The sequence below is a fragment of the Scleropages formosus genome, chromosome 21 (genome assembly GCF_900964775.1).
Source record: "Scleropages formosus chromosome 21, fSclFor1.1, whole genome shotgun sequence".
NCBI lineage: Eukaryota > Metazoa > Chordata > Actinopteri > Osteoglossiformes > Osteoglossidae > Scleropages > Scleropages formosus.
Genome location: NC_041826.1, coordinates 2,157,997 through 2,173,456, shown reverse-complemented (window position 1 = coordinate 2,173,456; position 15,460 = coordinate 2,157,997). Strand labels below are relative to the sequence as shown.

Genomic DNA, 15,460 nt, shown 5'->3' with positions numbered 1-15,460 from the left:
AGTCTCAGTAATCCCATCTGCAGCAACGCACTTGAATGTACAGGAAATGGGACAGATGGCCGTTTTTGTTCATATCTGACATTGCTAGATTTGTCTGTAAGTTGGGAAGGCCTTACTGTAGTGCAATCCATGCAGATTGGATCATTGGTTACCATTGTGCTGTAAATTGTGAAGGGCAATGCTTGTCGATGCTACTGGAAACAGCAGACTTATTTTTCACCCAATGTTTACTAGTAATATTGTTCTAAAATGATTACTCTCTGGAGAAAATATGTGTATGTTTGTATTATTTCTAAAATATTGGTAATATTGACATAGGCAAAAAGAAGAACGCTTATGAAGTGATAAGTAAGACTTGTTTTTTCCCTTTTGTAACAGAGGTGGGAAGTTGAATAACCATTTAGAAGCTGCTATACATGAGGCCATGAGTGAGCTGGACAAAATGTCGGGCAACGTGAGTAGGCATTTTCAATCTGTTTATTTCTAATTTGGTGTACTCAGCTGTATAATTTTCATCTCTGGGCATCTTATTTGTGCTGTCATTAGTGCCATTATTGGAAATTTGTTGAAACTGGCCTGGTTTTTCACCCCAGTTCAGTTATAGTGCTCCTGTACTAGTCCAGCGGAAGGCAGGTTGTGTGCTAGAGGGCTGGGTTCAGCTGGTTTTCTAGGTCTCCTGCCGCAACTGAGAACTCAGAAAGCAATTAAGCCAAGACATCAAGTTGAATCCGGTGACTAAAATTGAAACCTCCTGGAATCGAGTCTCCAGTACAGCAAGTGGAAAAGCCCTGCTTTCCGCACTACAGGTTACACAGCACCATGCTTGATTTGAGTCGATGACAATTTTTTTGAAGGAGACTGTGCAGTGAACAACCAAAATTCTGAGACTGAAAAATGGCTCACAGTTAGTATTATGATAAATGCCGTAGTCCCAACTGGCGGATGTTATGCTTTGATGAGGACGGTAGCTTCCCCGTTGCCTCCCACTGTCTCCTCGGGCTGACTGGCCAAGCTGAACTGTGACAGCCGTTGCTGATCAAAGACCCTTGCTGCCGTCAACCAGGCAGAGCTAGGCAGAGCGGATTACACACTGCTACAGCCTTGCTCACACCATGTTTCCATCTTGTCAGCCCACGCCCTAGCTTTATAAGGATCTGCTGCTGCTCGGGGCTCTGCCGGCCTTCCACAGGCTGAATGTGTGCAGCTGGTCTAAACAACAAGGAATTGCTCAGTAAGACTTGCACAAAGCTGTGGATGCAGCCTTGAGGTACCCCCTTAAAGGAGAAACTAGCTGCAGCCATATTCGCATTTCTTTAAGCTGTTTACATTTGTATTGATTTATTTGCTAAGAAGAAATTTTTCTAACTTCTGTATTTCATGCGTGTGTGTTTTTTTTTTTTTCTTTTTCCCCACTGATACCAATATATAAGTTGTTCTCGACTTACAACCACGCAGCCTTATGATCGCCATCCCATTACCATTATTTTATTATTATCAAGTCCCAGTGTTTGGCCATAACACCTAATGACAACATTCTGTTTGCTGTATGATAACATTGGGTGGCCGTGCTGCGCAAGGGATGTACTTCCTATTTATTCAGTTGTGTCTGTCAGCAATTGTATTTTGTTTACAAAAACGTTTTACTTACAAAACATTTAGTTTGCTTCCATTCATGTTAGCAAGCAAACACATTTGGTCTGCTGGTGCAGTAAAGAGAAAGCTAAAAGTGCAACATGAAAATATCAATGTAAGAGATTTACATCGCTTTGGAGACGTACGCTAAATTGGAAAAAAAAAAAAGCGTTTGCTAAATAATGTAAATTCTTGGCTTAGACAAAAATTAAACGATGATAGGTGAGTCGGTGAATGGGTTTTATGCGAAAAATGCTTTTTCTTATGGAACAGGAGGACACAAAAAAGAAAGAGCATGTCTAGCAATAATAATTATTTTAAAGAACACATGATTCAGTTAATTGTCACACATACACATTGTCTGAACCGCTTGTCCTATACGGGGTCATGGAGCCTAACTCGGCAACATAGGGTATAAGGCTGGAGGGGGAGGAGACACACCCAGGACGGGACACCAGTCCGTCGCAAGGCACCCCAAGCGGGACTCGAACCCCACACCGACCGGAGAGCAGGACCTGGTCCAACCCACTGCGCCAGCGCGCCCTCCTTGATACAGTTAATTTTAAGGTTAAAATGTTAGTGAGGACTACAGTTAGTAAGTTGCAAATTTTAGTATGATGAAAAAATGATACATTTACATTATATTTCTTAGCTTTATAAGATGTAAAAAATGGGATTTCAGTTAAGCAGTGTTGTGCAGACAATAAATACAAAGGCTTCTCTTTTTCCTACTTTTAATAATCTAAAAACCAAGTACATTCTTATGATTCACAAATGATCAAATACACAAACTGCATGCTGTGTTTCATTAGCACTAATCCACCTGCGAGCAGTTTTCTGACCATCTGAGCTATAAAGGGATTCCTCAGCACAGTTTCTGTGTAGCACAGTTTGAAACTTGGGCATTCAGTAGTTAATACATTCCAGTAAATATAATTTGAATCGTGTGATTTGCTCAGTCAGTTAATGTTCATTAACTGGGAGCCGCCAGACACAGCTGTTCAGATCACTTCCGCTTTGGATTTGTTTTGTCTCTACCTGCTACCTTAAAAAAAGGTCACCACAGCTAAAATGCAGTACCTCCCATACCACCCTACTGTTTGAGAGACTGGTATATGTGGACAGAAGTATTTGTATCAATAACAAGGAGATAAATAATTTTAGCAATCCTTAGTCTTGGAAATTATCAAATTTACTCTAAGGTGCGACATGTCTCAGCAAGGATTGGACCCTAAATTTTTAGATGCAGATAGAACAGTGCACAGTCAGTCTCAATTTGCACAGGAATTTTGGAACTGACAGCATAGAACCCAAAAAGTCCATATAACCAGCTTAAAATATAAACCTTCTGAGATAAACATTCTTTATCCTCCTCGATCTGTCTGCAGCATTCGACACTGTCAACCACCGAATTCTACTGTCCTCTCTTGGTGTGCTTGGCATCAAAGGAACAATACTAAAATGGTTTAAGTCCTACCTATCAGACAGATCCTACCAAGTGGTCTGGCGGGGCTCCCGTTCATCTCTTCAGCCTCTCTCACCTGGTCCCCCACAGGGCTTGATACTGGGCCCCCTACTCTCCTCAATCTGCATGATGGATACCCAGCTCTTCCTCTCATTTCTTCCTGGAGCTTCAGACATTTCCTCGCACATCACTGCCTGCCTATCGGATATCACTGCCTGGATGTCTGATCGCCACTTACAACTCAGTCTCTCCAAAACAGAGATCCTTCACCTCCCAGCTGGCCTGTCTTCCTGTCGTGAACTCTCGATCAAACTGGACAACTCACTCATTTTGCCTACCTACCTCAGCTAAGAGTCTAGGAGTAATTGACTCAAGTCTGTCTTTCTCTTAGCACATCAGAGCCACAACTTGAACCTACAGGATACATCCTCCATAACATCTGTAGGACTGGCATTATTTAACAACAGCCTCTGTGCAACTACTTGTCTAGGTCATGGTGACATCCCACCTGGACTGCTGCAACTCTCTCCTGTCTGGCCTCCCAGCTACTGCCATCAAACCTCTACTGCTGATACAGAATGCTGCTCCCCTAGTTGTGTTTGACTTGCCGATCCGTTCTCACATATCTCCCTTCCTCGTCTCTCTGTATTGCCTTCCTATAGCTGCCTGGATCAAAGTCAAGACTCTGTTTATGGCCTACAAAAACATAAATGGATCTTCTCCCTGATATCTACAATACAGCTGATCATCTGCTACACCCTAACCAGACTTCTATGCTCCTCTACCTCTGCCTGCTTGGTGGTTCCACACACAAATGGTCCAAAAGCATAAAGGTTTTTGGTTCTGCCTTCGATGTGGTGAAATGACCATCCCCTCTCACTCAGAACTGCTGAATCTCTGTCTACATTTCAAAAGGGTCTTAAAACTTACATCTTCTGGACTCCTTTCTCCCATGATCACTTAAATTCACGTAATGGATAAACTTTGAGATCATAACTGTTGAGCAATGGGTAAATCTCCATGCAGCTACTCTATTTGTGTTATGTAAATGTTTATGTTTGTGTGTGTGTGTGTGTGTGTGTGTATACATATATATATATATATATATATATATATATATATATATATAAGGAATGTGATTAGGAATTGTCGATATTCAGATAAACCTTTATGCAGCTACTTGTGTGATGTACATTGGTTCATATGGTGGAAAGTAACAAACTAACTGTACTTTGGAATCATGCATCTGCATGTAAGTCTCTCTGTCTGCTAATGTAATGCACACGTTGTATTTCCTATGAGATGTATGTCCCTTTGGAGAAGAGTGTTTGCTAAATGAATAAAAGTAAATGAAGCTGTAATAATACAAATATATAATAATAAACATGTTTATGAAAAATACATTGCTTATAAAAAGGAGAAAAAAATTTAAAAAAAAACACAAATATACAGCAGAATAGACTTTAGAGTTCTCTATGTAAACATAATGTGCCTTTACTGAGAAAATAAGAGATGCTAAAAGGATATCTAAGAGTAACATGAGTCACCCAGCAGAGGGTTGGTGTAGCTCACTAGTGAGCTCAGTTGGTATACAGTACTTTTAAAAGTATTATCCACTTGTGGAAGTGGGAGTGTGTTTTTTCGTGTTTAAAAAAATTCTGAGACAAAACTAAAGGCACGTAAGATGCAGATGCTCTGTACACTCAAGAATCCCAGAAACAGAATGAGTTTTACATATGCATTTCTAGCAGAGTGCAGCATTTTCAAATATTTAAAGGTTACAAAGGAAATATATGTTAAAAAGGTACTATTTGTTAAAGGTACTACATGTGCAGTGAGGAGCAGTGTGCCTCTTTTTTTTTTTTCTCAACCCCTCCTGAGCTGGTGTACTTGCTGTGCTGCAAGGGGGTAAAATTTCTTTAAAAAAAAAAAAAGCACAATTAGCACTGACTAAGCTGGGAAAAGAATATATGTAAAAAAGAAATAAATAAATGTAATTATACAAATCTAGTCAAGAAAAAAGCGAGGAATAATCTTTGTTTTGAAGTGTGTAGCACTGTGATGCATTTGATTGCTTTCTGAGGGAAGAGACAAATAGGTATTAAGCACCAGGAAGCCACATTTAGGGGCCCAGAGTGTGTTTTCTGCCACTACTCTGTCCTGTCACTTTCTTGATCTGCTGTATCAGAATTACTAGTCTAATGAATGGAAAGGACTTGGGAATCGCTGTACTCATTGTACCTATGTCTCTGCTTCCGGTTTTCCAGGTTCATCAGATCTCAACAAGGGACCGGCAGGTCAAGCCCAAGAGGAGGAAGATCTCTAGATAACATTGAATGTTTTGGTCGCCAGTCCAGTGCTCAACTGTGGAACTGTGTACATACAGAGTCTTAATCATTTAACCACCCCCCTTCCCACCCCAGCCCCTGGTGCTACAATCACGCAGCGGTACAGTATTTTTTCAAGCCCTTCCCCATTGCCCCCCAAATCCACCTCCATTTAGGCACAGACTGAGAGTGAAGGTGCTGGACAAGCCATGCAGAAACTGTGTAAACAATAATTGCAATTTGTCTACAGCTTGCTGAAGAACTATTTTCTTTTTCTAGAATAATTAAAAAAAAAAAAGATCCTCCATATAAGGAAATAAACAGTCCAAATATTTCTGATACATTTTCAGTATGTATATAGACAAATTTCATGGTGATATTCTGAAAAAAATGTAAATGTTGTATAATATGGTCATGTACAAGCGTACCCAATGCACACTTTATCTTTTATTGTACAAAACAGAAAAAGTGTAAAAATTTCTTTGATTTTTATTCAGTACATGGTCAGTATGACTACCAGTGTAAACAGGATTAATAAAGAGATACAGCCTAAAGCTTTTATACAGTATGACTACAATTAAAATGCTGTTTTCATACCAAACAGCAGGAGAAATAGGCATGATTACATAATCCCTGGATTGTACCAGACACTTCACACCCAATAAGAGTGTTCATTTATGTGTGTTTGAAAAGGAATGAACTTTACCAGCTGAATGTGCTTCTGGGCTCCTCTTGAACCAAGTCGCCGTGGCACTCGGAGCCACAAGTGAAATTTTAGCATCACTTGCGTGGCTGTGCACATAGATCACCCCACAGCAGATGTGTCTCTCTAGATCCCTGCTCTCTACTTGACTGGCGCATATAATCCAGCCTCATACATGTTACAAGAGAAGAAAAGCCATGTACTAGTATGGAGACTAGGGTGTGTACTAAGTGTGTAGTAAGATATTCAGTAGTTGTTTGTACTTCAAAAGTAAATCAATTATTTTTCTTGAATATTTTTGATAATACAGATAGGAATTCTAAGTGTTAGATGCATCCACTTGGAAAATTATAGCACACAAGGTTTAAATCTTTAAATCTGAAGTTAAACTGACTTGTCATCCCATTTATATCACTTGCTGTAGTCTGAAGTACAGGAAATTAATCCAGTGATATTCTGTCTGGTGACTGCAAATATCTGTAATATTGGCAAGAGTGAAACACAGCATAGTTAAGCAACTGAAATGAGGCATTTTACTTTCTTTGGGCATTTTGTGATGTTTTTTAGAATATGTCAAATTGGGGTCAAAAGTCTCAATTCACTTCCAGCAGCTTGTTGTATCTGACAGTTTAAAGCAGCCAACTGATACACTGGGATTTCAGATGCAGGTCAATTTATCTTTTCCTTTTAAACCATAGCGAAAGTTACCCAAATACGCAAGATTGTTTGTATGACCTAAGCCTTATATCAAATGCAAGAAACCCAGCTGCCAAAGCTTTATCACTGGTTTTATTTTTAATTAGGGGCCTTAATTGTTCTTTTTGTTTCTGTTGTTCTTGTTGTATAAGTTATTAATGCATTATGTATTTATTTGTAGCTTTATAATTGTAATAGTTGGCAATAACACTAATAAGAGTTGTGAACTCTGACAAGCCTTAGAGTATATACTTTATTCCTCTTGTTTAAGAGGAACAGCCTATTTTTTCATTTAGTTTGTAACAAGTATACATGTTTTTTTTTCATTATTTAAGTGGAATTTTGTGAACGCATCCAGTACATGTATTATTTTAAAGCACTGTAACTTTGTTAGATTTTTTATTTTTTTTTGTTAACTGCCATGGTGGAATAATCAGCAGTATCGATAAAGAAACGGGTGACTTTTCAGAGTGCAAGGTCTCTGTTCATGGAAGCCCAAGTTATTTTGTTAGGACACGGTCGTCAAGAAGCAGGCTTAACCAATGTGTTTGAGTACCTTTTAAGTATTCGTCTGTGAAATTACAGAAAGAGACACTGAGTCCCCAAGCATCTGTCTAGGCTCTTTGAGTGTGGGCAGTGAAATTTGTCCATAACCCAGTGTGACCAGGGGTCCTAACAGCAAAACAAACTGGCTTTTTCCTGTTACAGGGTCATCTGCAGGGATTCTCCCTTTGGGTGTTCATTGTGTGCTGTATCTTTGAAGATGCGGCACTTAGCTGTCTTGCATGGTGCCCCTCAACTCTGAGTGAAAAGTAGCTGAAACTGATGAGGCGTACATGAGACATACATGTCTGCTGCCCTCTTGGCAGACTTGGGTGGAAAAACAGAGTTTAAAAATTTGTAAAATACAATAAATGCAATACAGGTGGTCCTCGACTTATGATTAATCAGAATTATGACCCTGTCCCATTAACCTTATTGTGTTATTTTTGAGTCTGAACTTTTGACCATAATATCTAATGCCAAAGCTCCCTCTGCCATAGGTTAGACTGACCACACTGCTGCAAGGCACCATATTTCTTATTGACTCATTCAGTGTGCCCATCACCAACTGCGTTTTATTTACAAAAGTGTTGTTTTATTTACAGAACATTTGCTTTGTGGTTCCATTTAAATGACTTTATTTAGAATGTCTAGCTAATGAAAACATGAGTGTTCTGGAGGTGTTGAAAAGAAAAAGTAAAAGATTTAAAAATAAAAGTGCAGCATGAAAATATATTATTGTACATTTTTATTCTATACTAGTATTATTTTAACAATTAATGTGTGAAACTAGTCAAAAAATATAGCAAAGCCCTATTATATGTATGCTAACGGTTTATATATTCTTATGGCTTATGTAATACAGAATTAAGGTGATATCATTACATTTAGTTGTTTAGTTGACACTTTTTCTCCAGAGCAACTTAGTGTTAATCTACTTACAGTTATTTACCCATTTATACAGCTGGGTAATTTTACTGGATCAATTTTTAGGGTAAGTACCTTTCTCAATGGTACTACAGCCAGAGGTGGGGCTACTACCAGCTGCCCTGTAGTAATCAGACGATTTGCGACTAACAGCAAAGTTGTCGGAACCAAATACTTGCAAGTCACGGACCACCTGTATATGGACTTTCGAATCAGAAACAACAAAGTATAAACAAATTATCTTCAAGATAGGTAGAAGTTAAGGATATGCCCTTGAAACCCTGTGATCAGCTCATTAAGAGCTATTAGTGTCAGTTAATGAATAATGTTAAAGACAGACATCCAGGTTGAAGAATGAATGGTTTAAAACCGTATTTCATTTTGAATAGGGTCAACTGCAGATTGGTTTGTCGAAAACGCCTTTTGAAGGACGACATTGCGTATGCCATATGGCTACTGAAGGTTTCTCCTTTAGGGTGTAGAAAGAACAACCTCACCAAAGTGGCCACAGAACAAGCGTGTGACTTTTTGAAGTGGCGATGACCGTGAGAATGTAAACGCAGAGCTAGCCGTTGGTATAAAAAAAAAAAAACCCACAGGGATAGACGTGACATAAACATGTCAACGGCATGCAAGTCCACATGGTGCTCACCACGCTCTAGTCGACTCCTCTAACCTTCTTCAAAACCCATTCTTTACAAAACCAGAAGTAAGAGTGAGGGTTTGGGAGCTAGACAAGAAAAATCAAACCAGAGGGACCTTGACTTTACAAAACAGTGTTTCTTGCGTTTCTCGCAATAGGTTGATGCAAAAACCATTGTTTGGGGTTCTCCAGTTATTCTCCCTTGCTTGACTAACATTGACGTATCTGACCTATGTCAGATTGTTAAGTCTTCCCTCTATAATTGTCACAAAAAGTGCAATACAATACTCTGCAAAGGCTAATTTGACTGTATTGTTTCTTACAACATCTTTTACTGTATTTCCCATCAGAAATACTTTGTTTCGGTACAAAATGTTTAGCAAAAAACAGGTCACCTAAAAGGTGACGCTTAAGTAGAATTCATCTGGTCAGTTAATGCTATTTCTGTTGCAGTCGCACAGTGCGTCAGCAAAGCTCCAAAAAACCCATATAGCCGTAGCCGAGAAGAGGCTTCAGCCCCTTTGGTAAAGTTCATTCTGTCCTTTGTCCAATGACACGGGTTTGAGCCGCAGTCCCGTGTATGAGCCCTGTTTGTAAGCTCTTTTGCTCGATTTTACGTTCTCTCTGCTCTCGGTTGTCGGTGTGATTTAACTTTGGATCAATGCCGCCCGCTGACTCATATGGATGTTGTGATGCGTGTGTCTGTGCAGAGAAGGGTATTCCCCATGCTGACAGCGTAGTGTGTGTGTGTGTGTGTGTTTATACCTAGTTCTCCCTCCTTGGTTTGTCATTCATTTTAATTTGTATACCATTAGGTTTTTCTTCTTGTGTATACTTTACAACAGCAGATTTTGTAAAGTATTTTTGTGCACTTGATTTGAATGGTTATAAATGGCAATGATGTGGATGCTAGAAATATAGTTTGTTGAAGTTCTTTTTTTGGCTTTGTTTTTTTTAGTTTTTTTTTTGTAAGCAGCAGTTCAATGTAAATATCGTGAGCATTACAAGTCATGCAGTGATGGATCAGTCAAACAATGTTGCACCAATGTTACAATTAAAAACTGGTCACTCATACTTGAAAATTTTGTTTCTGCAGCATTTTGGTTTACACTTCTTTTTTTTACATATTTACCTGCATACCAGAGCTGCTTTACATGATGTTTCTATACCTGAATTCATTTCAGTTTACAAGTGTGTGAATGCAGAACTGATCACTCGCAGTTGCTTACTTTGTTTAAAGTCTGTGGTGTCTAACATTTCCAAAGGGATTTCCAAAACAAACTATATATTGCATTCAGTTGCAATAAAATAACATATTTAACATAGCTTTCCACTGGCATGGTCGTACTTGATTGCTTTCTGAATGAAACCCTTTAACGATGAGCACAATTTTCCCGAAAACCTCAGAGGCAGAGATCAGTGTAAGTTGTGCTTGACTGACCCAAATAGCAATTTACCTGCAGCTTGTCCATTTTTCCTCTGAAACCAGGAGATCTGAACATGAGAAGAGTCTTTCCGGCAGGTTTGTTTCACACTTAGAACCTACTTTACTGCGCATGGGGTCCCAGCAGAGCCGTTGCTAATGCAACAATAGTATATCATATCATTCCTCGAGTCAGTATGAATCTGAAGAAAAAAAAGACTCCCTCCAGCTGTTAGGAATGGCTTAATGGCTGTATGAAAATTGCAGTATGAAACTTTGATATGGAATGTAAATACTGGCCTGTTCTAATTTTTCTTGAACAACATTTTGGATTTAGGTTTTCTACATTACAGGTGTCCCTGCATATCTCACCCTGCATGGCTCATCAGATCGCAATGCTGCTGCTGCCCATCACACTCTAATCACGTGAACCACACACACACATTGGCTGAGACCACTTGTCCCAAGCAGCATTGTGGCAAGCCAGAGCCAAACCTGCCAATACAGGAGGGGACGGGACGCTCCCACGACAGGACGCCAGTCCATCACAAGGCACCCCAAGTAAGACTCAAACCCCAGACCCACTTGAGAGCAGGACCCAGTCAAACCCGCTACGCCACCGGGCCTGTTGTTGTCACGAACCCCGTTGCAGCTTCTCAAGTTCGCAAATGACGAGACCGACTCCGGGGTTTCTAATAAGACGTTACATTTAATTAAAATACCAACAAACATCCGTTACTCCACTTGTACACTCTGAGGCAAACTCTTCTTCTCTACTACTTTAGCATTTACGCAAAAAACAAAGAACGTAATTAACGTATGGACATCTAGTGGCAGTTCTATAAATCGCATTCCAAATTGTACAATTAAAACTCAATGCCAATCATTCATCAGCAATTACAAGTTGACAACCAAATACAAACAACACCTTTCCACACAACATCAACAACACCAACTCAAACAATAAAAATACAACATCCTCCCCCCCATGAAGACCGTAACACCATCAAATTTCTAAAGGATATAAACGCTGAACAGGTCTTCTTAATACAGTCCCAGCTGGAAGATGCACAGTGCATGACCTCACACATCCATCTCTGCCTGGGATCAGCTCCTTTATTATCCCAGTTTTCCAGATCTGTCATGGCATTCGGTCATCTCCAACCAAGACCAGATCTCCTTCCTTTAGTGGAGTAGGAGGGGGTATCTTACTGGCATGTGCAGACTTCAAGTCTAACAGATATTCTGTTCTCCATCGCCTCCAGTACTCAGTCAGGAGCCTCTGACGATATTTCCATCTTCATGTGAGTTCCTCTTTGCCAATGTTGGTGGCTTGACTCTCAATGTGGAAAGACTTTGGTGGTGAGGAAGTAAGTCTTCTCCCAGCAAGAAAATGTGCGGGTGTCAACGGTTGAGGCTCTTCCAACTCACTGTACACAAATGTGAGCGGCCTTGAATTGACTATCACCTCCACCTCTGTCAACAATGAAGACAATTCTTCAAAACTCAATGAAGCTCTCCCCATCGCTCTTTTCAGACTTGTTTTCACTGATCGGATTAACCGTTCCTAGAATCCACCCCACCAAGGCGCTCTTTCTGCAATGAACTTCCACCTTATGCCGTTTGAGGAAAAATATTCCAGAAGCTCAGGCTCTTTAATTGCTGCCCAGAGTTCTCTGAGATCATGATCAGCCCTTTTGAAGGTTTGAGCATTGTCTGAGTAGATGACTCTGCAGAGCCCACGCCTGGACACGAACCTCTTTAGAGCCAGGAGGAATTTTTCTGTGGACAAGTCTGACACCAACTCTAAGCGTACCGCTCGTGTCACAGCACACACACACACACACACACACATTTTCAGAACCGCTCGTCCCATACGGGGTCACGGGGAACCGGAGCCTACCCGGCAACACAGGGCGTAAGGCCAGAGGGGGAAGGGGACACACCCAGGACGGGACACCAGTCCGTCACAAGGCACCCCAAGCGGGACTCGAACCCCAGACCCACCGGAGAGTAGGACTGCAGCCCAACCCACTGCGCCACCGCACCCCCTTGTCACAGCACAAGTGAACAATGCAATGTATGCCTTTTGTTTGTATGTATGCCTTTTCTACGGTGGTCCAATTTTTCACATAAACAGGGCCAGCAAAGTCAATGCCTGTAATTTCAAATGGAGGTGATTCAACAATCCTGTCCCTTGGTAGGGGTGCAGTCACCTGCTGAGCTGGGGTTGCTCTGAACCTTTTGCAGATCATGCAGGCAGATATGATCTTCTTTACCTTCCATCTGGCACCTGGGATCCAGTATCTTTCTCTCAGCTGGACCAATGTGTCCCTGACCCCTGAATGCATTACCTTGTTGTGGCAATACATAACCAGCATGTCAGACAGTCGGTGGTTGGTAGGTAGCAGCCATAGATGCTGATCTCTCTCACTCAATCTTGACTGTTGCAACCTTCCTCCCACACATATTACTCCATACTCATCAAGGAAAGGGTTAAGGTCTCTGATTTTTGAGTCCTTGTGAATATTCTGCAGTCTTCAATTCATTTCTTTCTCTGGCAAACACCTTGCCTTGTGCCTCCTGAATCCACAATCTTTCAGCTTCTGATAGCTCCTCTGCTGTGAGGTCTCCTCATTTCTTGTCTTGAGCACGACAATTATGGACAAATCGTCTGATCCAAGCAGTGACTCTTAAAATAGTGGTAAGCTTACTGAATGCTTCTAGTTGTAGTAGTGGTTCAGACTGAGTCACTTCAGTGTTGCTAAGCTGAACTGTCACTTGACATGGCTTCATCTCAGACTTCAATTCTTCCTTAGAACACCTTTTCACTGTTGATTCTGGCTGTGTTGGTGACGTTAGGAAAGGCGGACCTGACCACCACAACTCATCTCCTTTCAGCTTGGCTGCTGTCTGCCCTCTTATAATAAGGTCTGCTGGGTTCAGCTTACCACAACAAGGTGACCATGATTCTAGTGCTGTCAGTGACTGTATTTCTGTGACTCTGTTCGCAACGAACTGCTTCCATTTTTGTGCTGAGCCACGAATCCACTGAATAACTATCATGGAATCTGACCACAAACAAAGCTGGGATGGCATCATGTTCAGAATCTTTAACAAGTTGCTCCCTACTCTAGCTCCAACTAAAGCTCCCATCAACTCCAAACATGGTAGAGTTAGTTTCTTTATGGGAGCCACTCTCAATTTGGATGCAACAAAACTGGTTCTTCCATCCTTAGTTCGTCCTTGGAGGTATGCAACTGCTCCATATGCCCTTTCACTGGCATCACTGAAGACATGAAGAAGTGGGGATTACTCATTCTGCCAGTCACTTACTCTGTACCACCTCGGAATGGCAATCTGATGCAGCTGTGGGAGCTCCATGCACCATTGTTGCCACTTATGACTGAGGTCTTCTGGCAGCTCCTCATCCCATCCTAAGCCCCTTTGCCACATGTCTTGGAAAAGGCACTTAACTCGTATAGTGAATGGTGCCAGGAAACCTATGGGATTGAATATTCTAGCTGATGATTTTAGGACGCTTCTTTTCGTGTTACCCTGCTCCTTTAAGATGCTCATCAGGTGTCTAAGGTCAAAAACAAAATCATCACTATCCGGCCTCCGTACCAACCCAAGCACCTTTAGCATGCAACCATGTGCTTCAGGTTCTGGCATACATTCAAATCCACCATTCAGTCACTTAGCCTTCAGTTCTGCAGAATTCGTTGTCCACTTGCACAAGTTCATGCTAGCTGTGGACAAGATCTCCTTTGCTCCTGATGTCAACATATAAGCCTCGTTGGTATCCTCTGCGCTGGCAATCAGATCATCTACATAAAGACAGGTTTCTAGAATGTTAACAGCGTGTGGATGGCTGTTTCTGTACCCTTGTAGATGATGCCAGATCGTGGCTGCCAGCAGGAATGGGCTTGAAGAAACCCCAAACATGACACGAGTCATCCTCATCTTGCATGGCCTTGTGTTCTCAGCGTCAGGTGGTCCTGTAATCCATAAAAATCTTAAGGCATCTCTGTCTTTCGTTGCAATGGATATCTGTAGGAAAGCCCTTGGAATGTCTGCTGTGAATGCAACTGGATGCAGTCTAAATTTCACTAAAATGCTTAAAAGGTCTGGATTAAGGTTTGGACTGGTCAGTAAACAATTGTTAAGAGATGGACTGCCACACTCATGAGGGGAGGCATCAAAGACCACTCTCAATTTAGTTGTCATTTTGTCTTCTCTGATAACAGCATGATGGGGCAAGTAATACATCACATTGTCCTCCGTCACCTGTGAACAGTTGTCTTCTGGGACATCTTCACACACCCCCTGCTGTAGATAATCCTCAATGACATCATTGTATCTCTAGTGTTCTCGTCAAGGTGCAACAACCGTAGACTAAACACCAAGCTAAACTCCATTCAAGATAAAGAGACGAGTTGTCATTGTATTTTTTGAGACTTTACTGATGACTCCTTTACCAAGACATGGAGTGAAAACTGTGACCAAAATACAAAAAAAATCTGTTACGGGTTGGCTCCGGTTCCCCGCGACCCCGTATGGGACAAGCGGTTCTGCAGGTGTGTGTGTGTGTCTGTATCATTATTTTACATAACAAAACATTATATACATGTGGCAAACATTAACATAACCATACAGCTTACATGTACATGTTCGTTTGTAAAAACATTCTTAGAACGTAAATTGTTCTATATTTTTATAAAATAATTCTTAATATCCTATCTTAAGACTCTGATGAATTCCAGTCACTTACAACATTGATTTCTCAGTCCTTAGCTGTGGGTGCAATCAGATCCTTGTGCTGCTGGCCATGTGGCTTCCTTGCCTTTCCTGGTCTGACAAACAGGAAGTGATGCGCTTGATTTTTGAATAAACTTTATCGACAAACAAAAACGTTACAGAACTCTAAAAATGAACTAATAATGTCTTCTAGACATGACACTCCCCGCCTGACCTCAGTGAGGTCACTACTCATATTTATACTACAGGTCAACCTAAACATCTTCAGGGAGAAGTAAAACAACTTCTGTAATTGGTCTGCGAAATGTCTTCACAGTACCCTGCTCAACCGTTTTAACCT

The 15,460-nt window shown here is 41.0% G+C and overlaps 1 protein-coding gene across 4 annotated transcripts in view; it reads left to right on the top strand.

The window, feature by feature from the left end:
• The window catches only part of mbd5 (methyl-CpG binding domain protein 5), a 68,439-nt gene extending 61,487 nt beyond the window's left edge, over positions 1 to 6,952 (top strand). For 3 of the 4 annotated variants that reach the window (XM_018735568.2, XM_018735565.2, XM_018735566.2), the window contains 2 exons: positions 379 to 454; positions 5,365 to 6,952. In XM_018735568.2, the coding sequence (XP_018591084.1) occupies positions 379 to 454; positions 5,365 to 5,427 (139 nt within the window). In that variant the 3' untranslated portion in view covers positions 5,428 to 6,952. Of the gene's footprint in view, positions 1 to 378; positions 455 to 5,364 lie in introns of those variants that run through there. The other variant, XM_018735569.2, reaches the window with a different exon arrangement.
• The last annotated feature ends 8,508 nt before the right edge of the window (positions 6,953 to 15,460 follow it).